Below are 20,739 nucleotides of genomic sequence, written 5' to 3'. Positions count from 1 at the left end.
GATGGCACCTGACAACAACAACAAATGACTTAACTAGCATATGTACTCTTATTGCTAATTGGAATCCTGGTGTGACACTGTGGGTCAATACGCTGGACTGTAAAGTCAGTTTGAACCATAAGGTCAGCAGTGCAAGCTCATCAGCCAGCCACTCCTTGGGAACCCCATACAGGGTTGCTATGGGTCAGAACTGACTCAGCAGTACTTAACAATATTGTCAGTTATCACAGAGGAATCCAGAATTTACTTTCAATCACTCTGAGCTCAGGAGACGATCATGAAGTCCAGGATAAGCACTGCTAACTGGAACCCTACACAGGGTCGCTATGACTCAGAACTGACCTCACAGCACTTAACAACATTTGAAAATGATGATACAAGTTTCAGAGCTTCTTAGAACTTTACAACAAAACATTCTTAAAATAGCTTCAATCTGGGAAAATAAGTATCCTCACGTTTTTTTATATGTAAGATAGGTTTTAATGTACATTAAATGTCAAAATGTGGTTTGGACAGCTATTTAATATTAACACAGGATCCTTAAAATAATCTTCAGTGAACAACGTATAACAAAATTAAATATCATAACAAACAAAAGGCTAGACTTCTTGGTGTGCCAGGGACTGGTGGAACGTCCCAGACCGGGCCCTCAGAAACCTTCCAAATTTCAGACTGACCTTGCAGTGAAACCAAAGACAGGTGCAAGGTAAGCCATAGTTCTCCTTCAGAACACACACCTCAGAGTGATCAACCACATGAGGACAGAAGGGCAGCTTGTGCCCCCAACTAATGCTCAGAAGGCAGGAAGGGGAAGGAGAGAAGGACGGACGGAATAAGGAGCTCAGGGAAGAACTGGACAGAGTGTTGTTACACTGAAGGAACTGCAACAAATGTCATGAAACAAAACGTCCATAAATTGTAAGGGAAAGCAACATGCTCTGTAAACTTGCACTCCTTAAACAATTAAGAGAAAGATAGATATGCAGAACCCTTTAATGATCAAGAGGTAAATGACTGGTAGATTATAAATAAATAAGGCCAAAATTCACAGCAGAAGAGAAACTGAGTCCAAGGTCTCAAGTGCTCTGCATGTTTCTGCTTTCACTAGACAGCCCTACCGCCACCACCATGTGAACAAGCAGGAGTTAGCTAGCAGAAAGCTGAGGAGTATGGAGCGGGACAAAACCTTTTCAACGGAGGGAAACTTAAATCAGTCAGCAGACCAGAGAAGCACAGCCAACCCCAACCGAGATGAGCGGAAGGTGGCCCAGGGGAACCAGTTGGGTGAATCCAACCCATATTGTTACCCTACAGAAGAAGAACATATTTTTTGTTGTTGTTGTTGTTGTTAAGCGCTGTCGAGTCGGTTTCAACCCATAGCAACTCTGTATAGGGTTTCCAAAGAGCAGCTGGTGAGCTTGAACCGCCAACCTGGAAGTGCAAATGGCTTTGTAGTCTGGCGCATTAACCCACAGCACCTAGAGTGCGATTAATTATGAAGCTGATGACTGTTTTCCATCGTACTTTATTTATAGCAAAACTTGCCAAATGTCCAAAATAGAACTTTCATTTATGGGAATATTTTAAAAGTTTTGAACTGTATTTTTGTTCTTTTCTCTTTGAAGTGGTAAAGACCGGTAAATGGAAATAGACTCTCAATAAATTCCTTTTCCTGCTTTGATGGAGATTATAAAATGAACCAATAGATTAGACATCTCCTGGTGTGCCGCTGTGAGTTAATGCGTTGGACTGCAAAGTCAGTTTGAACCACAAGGCCAGTGGTTCACGCTCACCAGCTCTCCTCGGAAACCCTACACAGAGTCGTCGTGAGTTGGAACTGATTCGACGGCACTTAACAACAACAACACATATAGACATATAAGAAGTCCCAGTGTAGTGCTGTAGGATAAGCACTGGACTGCAAGGTCACTGAATCGCAAGGTCAGCAGTTCAAACTCACCAGCCACTCCTCAGAAATCCTATATATGGTCGTTATGTGTCAGAACTGACTTGACGGCACTTAACAACAACCAGCCAATCAGATATTTACTGCAGAGCCATTGGAACTGCAAAGTTGGAGGTTCAAGTTCACCAGCTACTCCTGGGAAACCCTATACAGGGTTGCTATGGGTCGGAATCGACTCAGCAGCACTTAACAACAACAGCGTGGCACTTTAGGATAAGCACTGGACTGCTCGCTGCAGGACTGCTGGTTCAAACTCATCAGCCACTCCTTTAAAACTCTATACAGGGTTGTTAGGAGTCGAAACCAACTCAATGGCACTTAACAACCACCACCACCACCACCGCAGGGCAGTGAAGTATTATAAAATAAAGCCTTTTTTTTTTTAAACAGAACTTCAAAAACTGATTGCACATATTCACATAAAACAAGTGGTACATGACTACCTGCAAAAGAGCTGAGATGTGAGTGAACTTCCTGGCCATCCGGGTCACCTCAGGTAAGAAAGAATACAGGAGGTCGGTTTCCAGCTGCAGAAAGAATAAAGTACAGTTACAACCAGACAGCTCAAAAATCAAACAGGAGCAGTCCTATGGTTTACAGCAGCTCTAACCATATGTCACAGAGACTGTATCTGAACCCTGCTCTCTCTGAGCATAGCCCAGTGCAGACACTTGTCAGACACTGTCCTCGACAAAGGAACTTGGTTCACGAGTGTTTGGTTCATGAGGAGGGGATATCCTGCGGCGATAGGGATAGCGAAAGAATCCACAGACAGACAGAAGGAAGGAGACAAAGAGACACCCCAAAGCCAGGGTGGATACATCACTGGTGGGCAGACTTGGGAGTACAGGCATCATGGGCTCTGCAGGCAGCAACTCACTGCCCTGCAATCTTTACTGCATGCCCTACAACTTGTAATGCACACCTGGGCTGGCCTGGGCCTCTGTTTTATTTAGGGGAGGAGCTTCACACCAAGCTGGGAGGGACTAAGACAAGGTATAGCTAACATAAGTAATTTTCCAGACATTCAGGTAACTTTACATCGTACTTCGCTGGTTCGAATCCCAGGCCCGCAACTTGGATTCTCAGGCTCAATTAACATATCTATAGCCCATGAGCTCAGTTGGGGGAAGGTGAGAGGTAAGGACAAAAGGCTTGGGCGGAGTCCCGCTGTTTCGGCTTCCTGAGCCAGGTTTTCAGGAACTTGGCTGAATAACTTGCACCTGGGAAAGATTTAGGGAAGATGGCTTTTTTGTCTGTAGAACAAAGAACTGTGAAGTAGCTAAACTATTTTCAGTTAATCCTTTGGAGAAAGGCTTGACCTTTGAAACCTTTACAGTCTTCAGCTTTAGGAAAATATTACATTTATCTGTGGACATTAAGGGCTCATGTTTGGAATTAAATAAATATAACTGAACACTAAGATGAAAAACAATTTGCTATTAACTGCCAAGTGGCCAGAATTTTTTCCTCAGAGCCTGCAATCTGTAACACTCGGGCCTATAGGGCCTCGAACTTCTGACCAGGCTTACTCGGTCTGCAACAGACACTAAGAGAACACCACTGCCTGACGGCACACATTCCACCCCCTCTACCTCCCTAGAACACATGGAGTAACCTCTTTTGTAACACTATTAGAAAGAACATAAAACACAAGCACAAATGTTTATAAAAATTCTTGAAGGATGTAAAAGAAATCAGCTATTCATAAATACAAATGAAATATGTTAGTGCCATGCAAATTATATCCCATAAAACTGTTACTAAAAATGTCTCTGACAGACTCCACAGAAATCATCAGCCATTTTATTATAGCCCTAACTACGCTCCTGGAAACCAGATTTTCAAGGATCCTTCCGAATATTAACCATGGTTACAGTAAGCCACGAAGTCAAGAGCTCTCTGGAGCTCTGAATACAACAAAGGTTGTATTCAGACGGCACATCGCCGTCTTCTTGTTGTTCTACTTTTGACAGTATGGGTGCACTTTGGAAAAATGACAATCTTAGGAAGATTTTGCTTAATGTGCAAAGGTATTTCCTGATATTAAGTGGCCACCTCATGCAAGAGGCAACGTGCAGTTAAGAGTGCCACTTTCCAGTTCTACACCATCGAGTATGCTCTGCATCCTGTTCCCTATTTACTTCTCTATGAAATCGGGGTACTAATAGTCTCACCTACTGAATTAAGGAGCCCCGGTGGTATAGTGGGTTACGCATTGGGCTGCTAACTGTAATGTCAGCAGTTCAAATCCACCAGCCACCCCACAGGAGAACAATGAAGCTTTCTGCTCCCATAAAGATTTACAGCCTCTGAAACCTATATAGGGTCGCTATGTGTCAGACCCAACTCAATGGTACACAACCTCCACCACCACACCACCACCTGAGTTTGTTTCTTTATTAAATGCCATTGAATCCGTTCAGGCTCATAGCAACCCTGTGTAACATTTCCAAGGTGCAACTGGTCGGTCTGAACTGCAGACCTTGTGGCTAGCAGTTCAGGGCGTACCCTACAGCACCATAGCAGGACGCCATGAAAGCTTAGTACCGGGCATATATTAAACAATTAATAAACATGAGCTTTCAGTATTAACCACTGGGTCAGAGTCTAGAGAAAACAGGTGGCAAAAAGTTGAATTGGCATCGTCCAGGTCATTAACAGACCATCAAAGCACTGTTCTTATGAAAATAATACTGGACCAAGGGAACAATGAAATGGTACCCACTGCAATACAATTTTAGTTCTAAGATCTGGCAACGCCAAGTAACAGATGTGTTTTGTCTTAATGATCATTAGAATCCAAAGATAAAAGCAAATAAAAATCTATTACAAGTATCTTCCTTCTCTCTACTGTTACTAGGTATCAGTACTCACCTGAAAGTATGAAACTTCAAAAGCACCATCAACTGAAACCTCTGTGACCACAGATAACGATTTCAAATCACTTGATAAGCATAATGCAAGGCAAGTACCAGCAATCTGTAATACAGTCGAATTCCCCAGCATAGTTAGTATTACTGCCAGATTGTATCTGCTTATAATACAGGAAGGACTCGGGATTTTACAATGTAGAAACACACAGCAGATAAAAGCCGGCATCCACCTGCACAGCACTTCCTAATCTCCAGGGGGTGCACACACACACATATCCAAGATCCCAACTGTATTAAACTATCAACATATTCCACAGAATCTACAATATTTTCTACCTCTTTAGGGAATGGTAAAGGAACCCATGTGGTACGCTGGGCTAAGCACTGGGATCTAACCAGAAGGTCTGTGATTTGAACCCACTATAGGAGAGAGATAAGGATGACTGCTCCAGTGAAGATTTCCAGCCCCAGAAATCCTGTCCTATACAGTCTCTGTGCATGGGACTGGACTCAGCGGCAGTGGGTCTCAGGGAGACGTAAGAGCAAAGATGGAAACGTGATGGAGAGAGTTGAGACTTAGCAACTATGGTTTCTCAGCAGTGAGCACAAGAGTGTTGCTGGTGACTGTCATGACATTCCTGTCACCAAGCAGCTGTTACCTACCACAGGCCAGAAAAACTCTCCATCAGAATCCAGAGTATTATGACAATCGTTCTGTTTATTAAAATACAAGCTAAAATTCACTAGCAGTCCCCAATTTTTATGAACACACACATCATTTTGTAAAGACTTTTCATAGCAAGAAAATATCCTTTGAACGTTCAAGAACTCATCATTTTAATAGTTTAAACTGAAAAAAAAAAAATTCTAAGTTGTATTCTATTTCCATAAACCAATGAACTTTTACAATCTCAGAGAAATGATATAGAAAATTTTAAAGGAAAACTTACCCCTGTGACTCGAGCAATTTTGAACATTCCGTAAGCATAAAGCTCAATAAATCCAGAGCTTCCTCCAAGGACAAGAATATTAAGCCTAATGAAAAACGAGGCAGCAAGTTGAGGCGTAATCAACCACAGAGACAAGCCGACTCTTTACACCCAGGTCTAAACGGTTGCTGCTCCCACCTAATCTACATGCTAAATAGAGCTCTCCTGCAGGGAGCTGAAAACAGCCCAACCAAGCCTGGCTCGTGCTCCATGAGCAATCATAGTGGGCTTATTCCTTTTTACCTAAAGAAAAAACATATACTTCATCTAGCTAAAAAAAAAACAAAAAACAGTTTACAGCAAAAATAAGAATGTATCATTTTAACAGCAATTGTCTTAACATACTCTCAGTAACACAGTGTAACCCTTTTCCTGCTAACACGCAGTGCTAGTTTTATCATGGCTACGGTACTAAGTCAGGCGGGACCTGTCCCTAGAGAAGGATGATGCCTGGGTAAAGTGGAGGGTCAGAGGAGAAGAGGAAGTTCCTCAGTGAGATGGAATGACACAGTGGCTGCAATAATGGGCTCAAACAGAACAACTGTGAGGCTGGCTAACGACCAGGAAATGTTTCATTCTGGTCTGCATGGGCTGCTAAGAGTTAACACCCACTGGATAGCACCTAACCATAGTAATGGTATTAAATGTGTTAATGGGCTTCTTCTTATTGTTGTTAGGTGCCATCCACTTGGTATCAATTCATAATGACCCTATGCACACAATCATTGCCACATTGGTCTTTAATGGGCTTAAAGAACTTAAATATTTAGATGTAAATTTTGGAAACTCTAGCACATCTATCATCCTCCTTTACTTAACAAAACTAAAGACCAAACAATAAAACAAGCAAATAACAGACAGTGATGACTGTGTACTGTTCGGGGTTGTCAGTGTCAGCAGTGAGATCACAAGACAAATAAAGAGCTTGATCTTGAAATGGCCTCAAATGTCAAATACCAACTTTAAAGATACTAAACTTGCTCGTTAAGACATGGGATAAGCACTGGACTGCAAACCACCCCTGGTTAGCAGTTTGAGCCACCAGCAACTCCAAGGGAGAAAGACGAGGCTTTCTGCTCCCGCAGATTTACAACCTTAGAAACCCTAAACTAACAACAGTAAGTGTTAAGATGCATGCATGATTTACCTGACATCTCCCAAGAGCTTAATAATTTCATCAGAATTTTCTTCACTGAAATATAAAAACAATCAAGTTATCTTTCAACAAATGTCAAATAATAAAAGATTATCTAGCTTAAAAAAAAGATGCATCTTACCTAAATATTTTGGAGGTGCTGCTATAACTAAAGAAAAACACAGATTAGGGAAAGACATTTTCTCAACAGAACTTTCTTTTCGAAAACTTATAATAAACTGTCTCATAAATGATAAGAGTAAAGGGGGGAATCTAAAATATTAATTCCAGAGAAATTAAACGCTGATACTTACTTTTTGGGCAACGTGGGTAGTTTAGGTAAGAGAAGATTTGATTCATCCTCAGCATTATAGAAGGATGTGAGAACACTAAGAAGCGGGCAGAGAGAGAGACAAGACAAGCATTACAAACCAACAAAGACTTTACTGCCTTTTTCATGAACAATTCTTACTTTTTTAAAGGATGCCCCGTTCTATAATATTACCAAATAAACAAACGCCACAACATTTGCCTTTATGAAATAGTGATGATGACAAATGCAAACAGGAGAAAAGTAGGAAGTTCTTTGTTTAAAAGGAAAAGCAATGAAACTACCACTTCACCTTACTACTGCATTTATGATTTTGATACTGCGTTTATCTGATGCTGAGAAAATGCTTACCATTTCCTCAGCATCAGATAAACACAATATCAAAACCACCTGCAGAGAGTTGCTTCTGACTCATATTCATAGTGACCGTGCAGGACAGAGCACAGTTGCCCCCGAACGGTTTCCAAGGCTGCCCACCTTTATAGAAGTAGACGACCACATCTTTTTCCCTTGGAGGGACTGGTGGATTCAAATGACTGCCCCTTCAGTTAGCCATCGAACACAGATCACACTCCCCTTCCAGGTTCCTTATACTCTCACTTTTAAGGACTCAGACACTGAGCTTATGGTTTAAAAGCACCTAAGAAGCCCCACTAAGCATCTGAGTACTGAGAGTCATTTTAAAGACAACTGCAATGATGATATGATTAATCATGATTCCTATGGCTTACCTAAGGAGCCCCAGGGGGACAGTGGTGAAGTATTCGGTGGTACACTGAAAGTGGGTGAACAGATCTGGAGTTCTGCTCCCCTAGAGAGTGGAGTTTAGGAAACCCTAGAGAGGAGTTCCACTCTGTCCTCCAGGGTCACTGGGAGTCACGGAAGACTGGAAGGCAATGGTCATGGCTTCGTACGCCAGTGGATCTGTATCACGTACACACTGTCAAATAGTCTACTTTGCTCTTTTATTTCTAAATTCTACCTCCAAAAAAACCAGGAAATATTTAAATGAGTAAGCAAGTGGAAAACATAGTCAATTGACAAGAGTGTTTCCCAATCCAACATCAAGGAGCCTGAAAGAGCCTGGCGTGCTCTCCAGGGAGCGTCTATGTAAGTTACGAATGCAGCTGGCAGGTGACTGACCAGGCTACAAACTGTGACAGACTCTGCTCCAGCTGCCCTCCATACGCTCCCACCCCCATCGGGAGACACACCACTCTGGGTCAGCCCCAGCCAATCTCAGGGCCTAGTAGGGTTAGAACCTCGCTGTCTGATTCTCTGAAAGCCCCTGAGGAAAGCTGGCAACATCGTCAGGACTGACAAACACATTTGCTACAAACGTAATGGATGTAAATAGAATGGGAGCAAAGTGGAAAGCATCCCCCGCCCCCAAACAATAAAGATATTTTTAACAGTATTCGTAAGACCTAGTGGTCCTTTAGACCATCTTCACTGACCACTCAGACTAAGAAAAAATCATTTTCATGAAACATGGAAACTGTCAGGCACTATGAACACAGAAGGAACCCCACTCAGCACGTTAATACTCCAACAGCATTTACCAAGACACACTCACCCAGTTCCAGACGAATCATATAGCAAAAAGAGAAACAGAACCTCAACCTGCTAGGCAGTCATTTTAACTAACGTTATTTGAAAGAATAAGGAGCTCTAGTAGCGTAGTGGTTATGAATCGGGCTATGAACCGCAAGGTCAGCAGTTCGAAACTATCAGCAGTTCCGTGGGAGAAAGATGAAGCTTTCTGCTCCCGTAAAGATTTACAGCCTCGGAAACACTGTGCAGGGTCACTATGAGTCGGAACCAACTCCACAGTACTTAACAAGAACAACAACATTTTAAAGAATAAATCTTTGATGTCAAATACTAAAAGTAATTCAAAGAAAAGAAAAAAAAAAAAAAGTTGGTCACTAATACATTACTGCAGGAAAAAAGAAAATGTCTAATAAAGCAATTGAAAACAAAAAAAAAAAAAGGAAAGCCATCTATGTAAACTTGTAAATGTAAAATGTGATGAACGTATCTACTGATGAATCAGATCTACAGACCATTCAACACTTCAGGTTTCTCTTTAAAAAGACAACCCTACCACCATTCTACTTCTACGGCGCCTCCGGAGCTTCCTTCTTCCTTATTCTACCTGCTTTCTGCTGTCACTTCCATCCAATGCATACAAGAAACGGGAGCCTCCACGGAAAAGGAATGCAAGCTCTCAGGTTTCTCCACATCACACAAAACAATTTTTTTGGTGTCAGCAAGAGCAAAGGCCAAAACTAAAACAAGATGAGAAAAAAAATAATCAGAATCACTTAGTGTAACACCTGGGGAAAAAAGTTAAGCCTTTCACTTATTGCTCAGTTTTATTATTTTAAAAGTATCTTAATCATAGAAATCACTTGACATAAAAATCCTTCCTTTAAATCATTATTTTCAAAAACCAGATCAAACTCACCACCTGCTCCTCGGAAACCCTATAGAGGGTGGCTATGAGTTGAAACTAATCGAGGGCCCTTAACAACAATACTTGTAAGATTAAGACCTGTGAGAAATGCGGCAGTTCTACCCTGTCAGATAAGGTACCTGAGTCGATATTGATCTCATGGCACACACAACTACACTCTTTTCTAAGGTTATTCTCTAGTGCTTGAATGTTCACGAGCAAGCTACTGTACTGTGCTTATTACCTTACTTGTCTCTGGGTGGAACCGTGTCAAGCAGAAAACACAGCGCTCCTCTCTAGTACCTTCTTACCAAGTCATCACCTACTGACCTCTGCCATCTACTCCTTGTCCAGCTTTCACATGCACATGAGGTGACTGAAAAATCTCATGGCCAGCAACAGGTGCACCTTAGTCCTCAAAGTGAATTCTTGCTTTTTTAGCACTTTAAAGAGGTCTTTTGCAACAGATTTGCCCAATGCAATACATTGTTTGGTTTCTTAACTCCTGCCTCCATGGATGTTCATCATGGATCCAAGAAAACATCAATATTTTCTCCATTTATCGTGATGAGGTAGCTTATGGAACCAGCTGCTGGAAGAGCTCTTGTTTCCTTTATGTTGAGGTACGGTCCACACAAAGAGCTACAGTCTTTGATCTTCATTCTCTTCACTTTAAGTAAACAAGATTATGTCATACACATATTGGAAGTTAATGAGTACTCCTCTAATCCTGATGCCTCTAGCCCAATTTCTCAGATAATTAGCCCAACGTACAGACTGAATGAATAAGTATAATGAAAGGATACAATCCGACACACACCTGTCTGGATTTGATCTCATGTAGTATCCTCTTGTTCTGTTGAAATGACTCCTCTTGGTTTGTCTACATGTTCCTCACGAGCAAAATTAAGTGTTTTGAAATTCCCAGTCTTAGCACTGTTACTCATAATCTGTTATGATCAAATGCCTTTGCCTAGCCAATAAAACAAACTTAAATGTCTTTGTGGTATTTTCTGCTTTTAGCTGACATAAGCAGAAATAGCCCCCATTTCACGTCCTCTTCTAAATTCAAACTGAATTTCTCACAACTCTGTCAATGTACTGCTAGAACCATTTTTTAATTGTCTTCAGTAAACTCTGCTTGTGTACAATGTTAATGGTATTGCTTGGTAATTTCTACATTGTGTTGGACCACCTTTCTGTGGAATGGGCACAAATATGGATCTCTTTCAGTCAGCTGGCCAGGTTCCCAGTTTCTTGGTAGAGCTGAGAAGCACTTCCAGAGCTGTCTCCCTTTGCTGACACCCCTGTTTAGTGTTGAGGCTAGTTTTTCACCAATGCTTTCAATTTAACTATTCTACATTCAAAGACAAGTTTCAGAGTCTCTGCTAACATCCATTTAGTCTTTTCTTTCCTTCCTGTCTTTTAATGACCTTTTGCTTTCTTCATGTATGATGTCCTTGATGTCATCCCATCACTTGAGTGGTCTTTGGTCATTAGTGTTCAATGAGTCAAATCTTATTCTTGAGATATTTCTAAATTAGGGTGGGATCTACTCAAGGTTATAGTCCTGGTGTGGCACTGTCGGGTCAGTACTCAACCATAAGCGGATGAAGACCAAAGACTGCAGCTTTCTATGTGGACCAACCTCAACATAAAAGAAACAAAAGCTCTCACAACCGGATCACTAAGTTACCTCATTATGATAAATGCATAAAATATTGAACTGCCCACCTTGGAGTTCATCAGACTTTCATTTTAGAGTTACCTTTGCCAAGAAATGAGATGATAGCATTAATCCAGGTTCTATGAAAAAAAAAAAGTTAAACCTAAAACAAAATCCCCAGACTGGTATTTAAAATTCTACTATATAAAATTCCAGTAAATTATTTCTGGAAATAAGCTTTCTTTACAGACAAGTCTTTGGTAGTAACAACAATACAATGTTTATGAGACAATCATTACGTTTGCCATCTGGTCTCCAGGCAAGGCAGGTCACTTCCTTTCCTGTATTTTCATTTGGAGGGAAACTCCAGACCCGGTGGAAACTTGCAAGTCGATGAAGTAAAACCTACAACAAAACAGATATAATGGCATGAAATAAAAACACAAGGTCCAGAAATAAAACAGATCTTGATTCACTGCAGAATGCTTTTAAATAACCATTTCTTTAATAGATCTCTCAGACTTCAGACATATTGTCAGGAGGGATCAGTCACTGGAGAAGGATATCATGTTTGGTAAGATGGAAGGTCAGAGAAAAAGAGGAAGACCCCCAGCGAAATGGATTGGCCAAGTGGCAGGCAGCATCAATGGGCTCGAGCGTGGCAACAATTGTGAGGTTGGTCCAGGACCGGACAGTGTTTCGTTCTGCTATGCATAGGGTCGCTATTGCATCAGTACTAACTCAATGTCACCTAACAACAACAAAAGGGACCTGATACAAAGTCATTAAAAGTCGGATCCAACTCAGTAGCACTTTAACAACAATACAGCGAAATGCTTATGGAAGTTTCTACTGTCACATGAGGTTGCTGTGAGATGGAATCAACTCGAGGGCATCTAACAACAATACAGTCCAGTAGCTCTAGCCTTGCAATCAGACAAATTGGGATGTGTGGCTTACTAGCCATGGATTTTTAAATCGGTCACTTATCAGGACCAGCTGCCGTTGAGCCAATTCCAACTCATGGAGACCTCATGGGCATCCAAACAGAACTGTATTCCATAGGGTTTTCACTGCTGATTATTAAGAAGTAGATTTGAACTTCCAACTTTTCTGTTAGCAGTTGAGCATGTTAACTATTGATACCATGCAGACAGAGAAGTCACTTCTTGTTGTTGTTGTCCGTAAGTGCCCTTGAGTTGGTTCCGACTCATAGTCACCCTGTATAGGATTTCCGAGGAGCAGCTGGTGGGTTTGAACCATCAACCTTGCAGTTAGCTGTCTGGTGCTTATCCTACAGTGCTACACCATGAGTCAGTTCCAACTCACTGAGACGCTGTATAGCATTTCCAAGGAGGGGTTAGTGGGTTTGAACTGCTAACCCTGTGGTTAGCAGTCCAGTGCTGACCTTACAGTACCACACCAGGACTCCTCCAGCCTCTATACAACCAGTGAAACGAAGTTAGAAAGGACTTCAGAACCACGTGCATTGTTGGACACACCTCCCACACTCCTAGCTCCCCATACTCACAGCTGCACCACCATCCCGACACACCTCGCTCTGGTTACACTGGTCACCACGTGGAGTCAGGGTTCCTCACCCTCTAGATGGAATCGGCTCATTCCTATACTCCATGCCCCAGCCAGCGTTTCTCCAATGCCCTCCGCTGTGCCCTGTGGAATCCAGCCCTCAGTCTCTCCCCTAAGCCTGTCCTCCATGGTGTCCTAGGAGATGGAGTAGGCGTCCTGAAGACACCCCACGGTCTCTGGGCCCTTTTTCTTCTCTTCTTAAAATCCTACACCTGGAGCTGCACACAACCAGAGGATCCTATCCAGTGTGCCTCTTCACAGCTTCATCTCCAGGCCCTCGGGCCATTCTTGTCATTTCTTAGAGCAGTGCTGCGGTTACTCGGCTTTTCGTCCTCATCATCCCTGGTCACTTCAAGCCCCAAAGGGCCTAGGGTTTTCACATTTCTCAACTGCCCGTCCTCCGGGGATCGTCTTTGATCTTAGCTCAGCCTCTCCTAAGGTCACACTTTTGACTTCATCAGAGGCAACAACTGCAACGTCACAATAATCTGCTTCCCACTCCCACCAACCATCTCTTGCTTTCCAGCTCACTCTTACTAATAGTTTTTGTTAAGTGCTATCGAGTCAGTTCTGACTTGTAGCAACCCTGTATAGAGTTTCCGGGGAATGGCTGCTGAGTTTGAACCACCAACCTTGCAATTCACAGCTTGTGGTCTAGTATTTATCCTACAGCGCCACACCACTCCTTCAACCTCACCATACACCAGTCACTGTTATTCCCACAACACGTCCTCCCTCCCGTCCATCCTCAGCCCATTACTGTGAGCCCTGTGAAAGCCAAGACAGCTGGGTGAGGCAGACACCTGGCAGACAAGCCAATCTCCAACACTTCCCATTGAAATGACTGACAGTAAAGTGGTAAGGAAAACTTGAGATCCCCAAAAGCAAGGCACTCTCATCAAGTTCCGACCCCAGAGTCCTGGTATGGCGCTGTAGGGTAAGCGATCGACCAGGTTGGTTTGAACTGCAAGGTCGATGGTTCAAACTTACCAGCCGCTCCTTGGAAATCCTACACAGGGTCGCTTAGTTGGGACCGACTCAACAACACTTAACAACAACCCCTGCTTCTCTGTTGCCTTGCCATACCAGCAAAACAACTGTGGTTAAACCCAGCCAGGCCTGCGCACACACAGCTGACCACAACTGACACCATGCTCACTGGTTACCTCCAATGGATGTTGTTGTGAGTTGCTAGGCTGGCTCAGACTCCTGGTGCCTTATCTCACTATGAGATGGGATGGCTGTTAGCTGAAGGGTTTTTACCAGCTGACGTGACAGCAGAAGATTACCAGGCCTTTCCTCCTAGTTTGTCAGTCTGGAGGCTCCACTGAAACCCGGTCAACATCATACCTCCATGCCAGCCCCCGCTGTGCTTTGGCCAGGAGGTGAGTTCAGGTCTCCTACCTGGGAGGCAAGAATTCTACTGGCCCTCCTTCAAACTGCTGGGGGTGGTTGTGTGGCTCATGGTTGCACAGGGTTTTTGATGCTATAAATCTTTATGGGAGCTGAAATTCTCATCTCTCTCCCACAGAATGGCTGGTAGTTTCGAACTGCAGACTTGGAGGTTAGAAGTCCAACTTGTAACCACTACACTCCCAAAGCTCCTTAAATTACACCATCACCAATCTCATGTGCTTCTTAATGACCCTAGTCCACGTGCCTTTTGGCAATGGAGGGTAAGTACTGGACCTCAAGGTCCGTTTGAACCACAAGATTAGCAGTTCAAACTCACCAGTCACTCCTCGGAAACCCTATTCAGGTTCGCTATGAGTTGGAACCCACTCGAGGGCACTTAACAACAACATACCTTGTTAGCTTTTACCTAGCTCATTCTCTAACTTCCAGCACTTTCTCCTCCATTCTAGCTCTTAGGCGAAGGCCCTTGCTTATTCCTTCACTAAGAAAATGGGAGGCAGCAAGCATCTGCTCACACTTCCACCCCGCTGCTTGCAATGAAAACTTCTCTCTGTATCTACCTTCCTGTTGCCGTGACAGAAAGCCCTGTACTTTATCTGGAACCATGACAGCTACGGCACATCCTAGCAAAGGGCACAGGAGAGTTGGTGACAGGCCTGGGGAAACAAGACCTTATTACCATGCTGATGGCTCATGGCAGGTAACATGGTACTGCACTTTTGCTGGCTGCTACAGTTCCTGACCATCTACTTTCCAAACTTGGCTACACGCACCAGATGCACGCACGAGACTAATGTGGCACAAAATCTACCAAGAAAACTGCTGAGAGGCCAGAGGAGGGCAAATAGACAGGTGAAGGTTTCCTTACAAGATGACTGCCAGGCAATAGGAAATCTCAACAGAAAGTTGGATACAATGGGGTTATAGTTGATGAAGCATAACGTAACATGAATCAAAAAAATGCCAACTGACAACACTCTTGCACATTCTGGCAAGCACTGGTGTATCACCACTCCCTTACTCAATTTACAGGATTTTTTATGGGGGGATGGGGGCAGGGAGAGCCACCAGGTGGCTAGTCAAGCCCGAGTACAAAACTTGGACAATGAACGTAAATTCTTAAAACTGGCCTGTGATAGCTAGTGGTCATTTGCAGCTAAAAGTCTGACAATTATAACTCATCTTTCTTTGGCTACAAAGCTGTAAGCACCTTGGGGCAAGGTCTGTGGATCTCCTGTCTAGCTCATGACATACAACGGGGCTTTAAAAGATATCCTTTTAGCAAATACATCAGCAAGAGAGGGTTAACTTGAGGATGTAGAACTGTATGACTGTGCTAGGTAACAAAATAACAAAAGCAGGCATAAAGACATCAATAACTGATATATATGCAAGGAGTCTTGGAGGTGCTGTTGGTTAAGCACTAGACTGCTAACCCCAGAGTCTGAGGTTCAAATTCACCAGCTGCTCCAGGCTGTCTGCTCCTATGAAGATTTCCAACCTCAACCTCCCTATGGAGCAGTTAGTTACACTCTGCCCTACAGGGTCCTTAAGGAGCTCTGGTAGCGTAGTGGTAATGAGTAGGACTGCTAACTTCAAAGTCAGCAGTTTGAAACTACCAGTTGTTTCATGAGAGAACGAGGAGGCTTTCTGCTCCTATAAAGACTTACAGTCTCGGAAACACTATACAGAGTCACTATAAGTCAGAACCGACTCCATGGCACATAACCAACAAAACAACCAGAGGGTCGTTGGACTCCTGGTGTGGCAATGTAGGATCAGTACTGGACTGTGGACCACATGGTTGGCAGTTCAAACCCACCAGTTGCTCCTTGGACACCCTATCCAGGGTCGCCATGGGTCAGACACGACTAGACAGATGGCACTTAACAACACAGGGTTTTTAGATGGCCCTGTAGTGTAGTAGTTATAAGTCCGGCTGTTAACACAAAGGTAGGTTTGAACCACAATGTTGATGGTTCAAACTCACCAGCCGCTTCTTGGAAACCCTATTCAGAGTTGCTCTGAGTTGATTTGACTCAACAGCACTAACCAACATGTTGTGGAGCCCTGGTGTGTCACTGTAGGATAAGCACTGGACTTGTACCTGAAACGTTGGTTGTTCAAACCCACCAGCTGCTCTTGGAAATCCTATTACTGAGTCGCTATAAAGTAGGAACCAAATGGATGGCCACAGAGTCAATTTCGACTCACAGCAAACCCATGTGTACAGAGACCTGCTCCATAGTGTTCAGAGCTGTAGCCTTTCGGAAGCTGACAGCCAGGCCTTTTTTCCGAGGTGCCTCTGGTGGACCGTTTAGGGCACCCGGGGCTCCTTTACCCTTTCTACTTTACTGTGTAGTTTACAGCTGGCCTGGGACGGAGGGGCCGGGCAGGGAATGTGGTCCATCACGTCTACAGAAGGGGAAACTGAGGTTCGAGCGGGTTGTGTTCTGGGCCCCCACCGGGGGCAGGCCATGCCACGGGGGGCTGCCCACCTGCTCACTTACCTCGCCCGCTGTGTTGGCCAAAGCTATGAGGTCCCGCTTGGGAGACCAAACCAGGAAAATGATCTCCTGCGGTAACTGCTTCTCTCCCACCACCCGGAAAGACGGGAAACAGGTCGGAAAGCGCAACATGGGGCCGCTCCTGCAACAACACCCCAGATGAGGCGGACAGCAGCAGCCCCGCGGGCCCGTGAAGCCCCCCGGCCTACGAGGGCTGCGAGGGCCGCCTTGGTCCCAGCCTTTCGCAGGGAGCTCCGAGCGAGGAGCGAACCAGCGAACTTCCCCGTCGGCGGCCCACACCCCACAAGTGTGAGGGTTCTCCCTCCTGCAGCCGGCGGCCAGTCCGCGCCTCCTACCGCCCTGCCGCCGCGCTCGCGCGCGCGCGCGCGCGCGCCGGGCACTTCCGGCGGCGAGACTTCCTCGCGAGAGGAAGGAGGCGGGCCGGGCGGGAGCGAGCTGGAGCGCGAGTCGGGAACTGGGACGCGCCCTCTCCCAGCCTTTGGGTGATGTCTATGCAAGTGTTTGAGCGCGCATCCCGCGGATCGCCCCTATTTTTCTGGAAATCCGCTTATAGGGGCGAAGTGACAGATATTTAAGGCTAAGGCCTCAGAGATAACTGAAAAAAGAAAAGGAATGTAAATTTGAAGACCTGGCCAGCCAAACCCTCCTTTGACAATCTATAAGCAACCGGATCTGTTCTAGTTACCCGGTAGACCTGGTTAGATGGCTAGATGTCCGGAAGTAGGTGCCACCTCCCTGCCCAGCTCTGCCTCATCCTCACAAATGTGGCATCTCTACCTGGAGAGGTTGCAAAGTCCCTCTTGCCCAGGTAGCATTCCCAACCAATTCACATAAGCCCCTACAGGAGCTTCTTGGTGGCGTAAATGGCTAAGCATTTGGCTACTAGCGGAAAAGTTGGTTTGGATCCACCCCGAGGTGTATAGGTAGAAAGGTCTGGCTATCTACTTATAAAAGGTCATGTTGTTAAGTGCCATCCAGTCAGTTCCAACTCAAAGCAACCCTGTTTACAGGAGCAGCTAGTGGGTTGAATCAAAGACCTTGCGGTTCAAACCAACCTTGCAGTCCAGTGTTTATCCTACAGTGCCACACGAGGACTCTGAGACCCTGTTCGTGTGTGTGTGAATTGGTTTAGAGAGCAGCTTAATTTTCCATTCAACAATTTGTGTAAATTTGATGTGCTTGATTACAATCCCCACAAGGTAACATCATTTTTCCTACTTCCTCCCAGTGTTTCCTGATTCCATCCTTCCTTCTTTCCTAATCCTTCTGAATGTTGTCCTTGGGTAAACGCTGCCCATTGGATATCAAATAAGACGTATGTGCTTCCCTAGTGATTTGTTCCCGTTATGTTGTTGTTGTTGTTGTTGTTGTTTAGTGCCATCGAGTCAACTCCCACCCATAGCGGCCCTGTATAGGGTTTCCGAGGAGCGGTTGGTGAGCTTGAACCCCCGACTTTGCGGTTCAAACGACAAAGCGCATTAACCCACAGTGCCACACCTGTCTATTTGGCTGAAAATTCAACCGTGGAAGTGAGTTTATTTCTAAGACTGGAAGGGTGACTAAGGGCCATAGTGTCAGGAGTTCCATCAATTTCTATCTTGTGGAGCAGGACCATAAACAAAAAGGTCTGTGTTTCAGCAGTTCAATCCCACCAGCTGCTCCTCAGGAATCCTGTACAGGGTCACTATGAGTTGGAACCAACTCTACAGCACTTAACAACAGTAAGTCTGGTCCTTTTTTTTTTACTTTATGATTTTGAGTTTTGTTCCATATTTTTCTTACACTTTACCCAGAACTCTCTAATATGGTCCCTTAGTTCTTCTGGTCTCAGCGTCATGAGGGCGGATGCTCAAGTGATCCATTAGCCCTTTGAGCTAACTGTTACCTTAAGTCTTGAATTTTCTTCACTCCAGTCAGGGAGAGACTAAAAGTTGCAACTTACATGGCCACTCACAAGTTTTTAAGAGTCCAATTGCTGCTCACTAAATTGGGTGCAGAACATTGTCTTTGTGGGTTATATTATGCCAATATACCATGGTGTCCCCCATGACTATGTTCCTGAGCCCTCAGGCCCAGTGACTCTTTACCGCAAGGTGTTTGGTTATGTCTAAGACGTTTTCGTACCTTTATTCCCTGTATGCTCCATTACATTCATGGACATGTTTGCAGCAAAGGTAAATATTCATTAGCAAATATCTTCGTCAGACTGATACATATTCATGTGTACACTTTCACTGTTCCTCCCATTCCCGCTCAGCCTGCATGTCTATTCATGTATCTGCTCCCAGCTCATCGTTAATACATGAGACCTCCTTCAGGATTCCAACATGCAGCAAAGGGGAAGCTCAGCTCTAAAACCTCGGCGATACAAATATTAGTTGATTCCTTATTTCATTTCAACCTCACAGCTTATTAAGTTATGTTGTTGTTCTGTGTTTACAAGTTGATTCCAACTCATACCAATCCCATAGGACAAAGTTCTACTGCAGTTGACTTGGTGAAAACAGGTTTGGTTTGTCCAGATTTACTCTTTACTGGAGCAAATCACCGAGTCTTTCTCCTGAGGAGCTGCTACGTGGGTTCAAACGGCCAACCTTTGTGTTAACAGCCAAGCGCTTAACCACTGTACCACCAGAGTTCCTGTTGATCATTGTTGTTAGATGCCCTCAAGTTGTTTGACTCACAGTGGCCCTGTGTACAAAGAGAAAGAAAGTGTCTGGTTTTGTGTCATCTTCAGTATCATCCTGTAAGGCTATTGTTGCAGCCTCTGTATCAGTGTACTTGGTTGAGTTGTTGTTGTTGTTGTTGTTGTTGTTGTTGTTGTTGTTGTTAGGTGTGTCAAGTTAGTTCTGACTCATAGCAATCCTAGGAACACACACAACAGAACAAAACACGGTCCTGTTCTGCACCGTCCTCATAATTGTTAGGGCTAAGCTCACTGTTGCCACTGTATCAGTCCATCTTTGGGAGGGGGAGTGGTCTTCTTTTTCCCTGACCCTCCATTTTACTAAGCATGATGCCCTTCTCCAGGGACTGGTCCCTTCTAACAACACATCCAAAGTATGAGAGACTCTTACCATAGTCACATCTAAGAAGAATTCTGGCTGGACTTCTTCCAAGAGAAATTTGTTTGTTCTTCTGGCAGTCCATGGCACTTTCCATATTCTTCGCCAACACCAGAATTCAAATGCATCGATTCTTTTCCAGTTTTCCGTATTCATTGCCCAACATGCATATGAAGCTATTGAAAATACCATGGCTTGGGTCAGGCGCACCTTAGTGCTCAGACATCTTTGCTCTTGTACACTTAAAAGAAGTATTTTGCAGCAGATTTGCCAATGCATAGTTTGATTTCTTAACTACTGCTTCCATGAGTGTTGATTGTGTATCCTAGCAAAATGAAGTTTTGGACAACTTCCATCTTTTCCATTTATCATAGTTATGTATTTGTCCTGGTGTGAGGATTTTTGTTTTCTGTACATTGAGGTACAATCCATACTGAAGGCTATAGTCTTTGATCTTCATCAGTATTTCAAGTCCTTCGTTCTCAGCAAACAAGGTTATGTCATCTGTATATTGTAGGTTTTTAATGAGTCTTCCTCCAATCGTGATGCCACATTCTTCATATAATTCAGCTTCACAGATTATTTGCTAATCATACAGATTGAACAATTATGGTGAAAAGATACAACCCTGGCACACACCTTTCCTGATTTTATACCATTCAGTGTTCTGTTCGAATGACTCCTTTGTCTGTGTATAGGTTCCTTGTGAGCAAAATTAA

General features: G+C 44.0%; 1 protein-coding gene across 1 annotated transcript in view; it reads right to left on the bottom strand.

Moving 5' to 3' along the window:
* ANAPC4 (anaphase promoting complex subunit 4) overlaps positions 1-17,066 on the bottom strand; it is a 43,436-nt gene extending 26,370 nt beyond the window's left edge. The window contains exons 1-9 of the mRNA XM_006866301.1: positions 16,938-17,066; positions 11,721-11,826; positions 9,456-9,588; positions 7,281-7,355; positions 7,109-7,135; positions 6,979-7,023; positions 5,793-5,877; positions 4,844-4,948; positions 2,410-2,493 (exon numbers count right to left, since the gene is read on the bottom strand). Of these exons, the coding sequence (XP_006866363.1) occupies positions 2,410-2,493; positions 4,844-4,948; positions 5,793-5,877; positions 6,979-7,023; positions 7,109-7,135; positions 7,281-7,355; positions 9,456-9,588; positions 11,721-11,826; positions 16,938-17,066 (789 nt within the window). The remainder of the gene's footprint in view (positions 1-2,409; positions 2,494-4,843; positions 4,949-5,792; positions 5,878-6,978; positions 7,024-7,108; positions 7,136-7,280; positions 7,356-9,455; positions 9,589-11,720; positions 11,827-16,937) is intronic.
* Between the last annotated feature and the right edge of the window lie 3,673 nt (positions 17,067-20,739).

This window comes from Chrysochloris asiatica, unplaced genomic scaffold (assembly GCF_000296735.1).
Source record: "Chrysochloris asiatica unplaced genomic scaffold, ChrAsi1.0 scaffold00089, whole genome shotgun sequence".
NCBI classification, from domain to species: Eukaryota; Metazoa; Chordata; class Mammalia; order Afrosoricida; family Chrysochloridae; genus Chrysochloris; species Chrysochloris asiatica.
The sequence above is the reverse complement of the archived record's forward strand: the minus strand, read 5'-3'. Positions and strand labels throughout refer to the sequence as shown.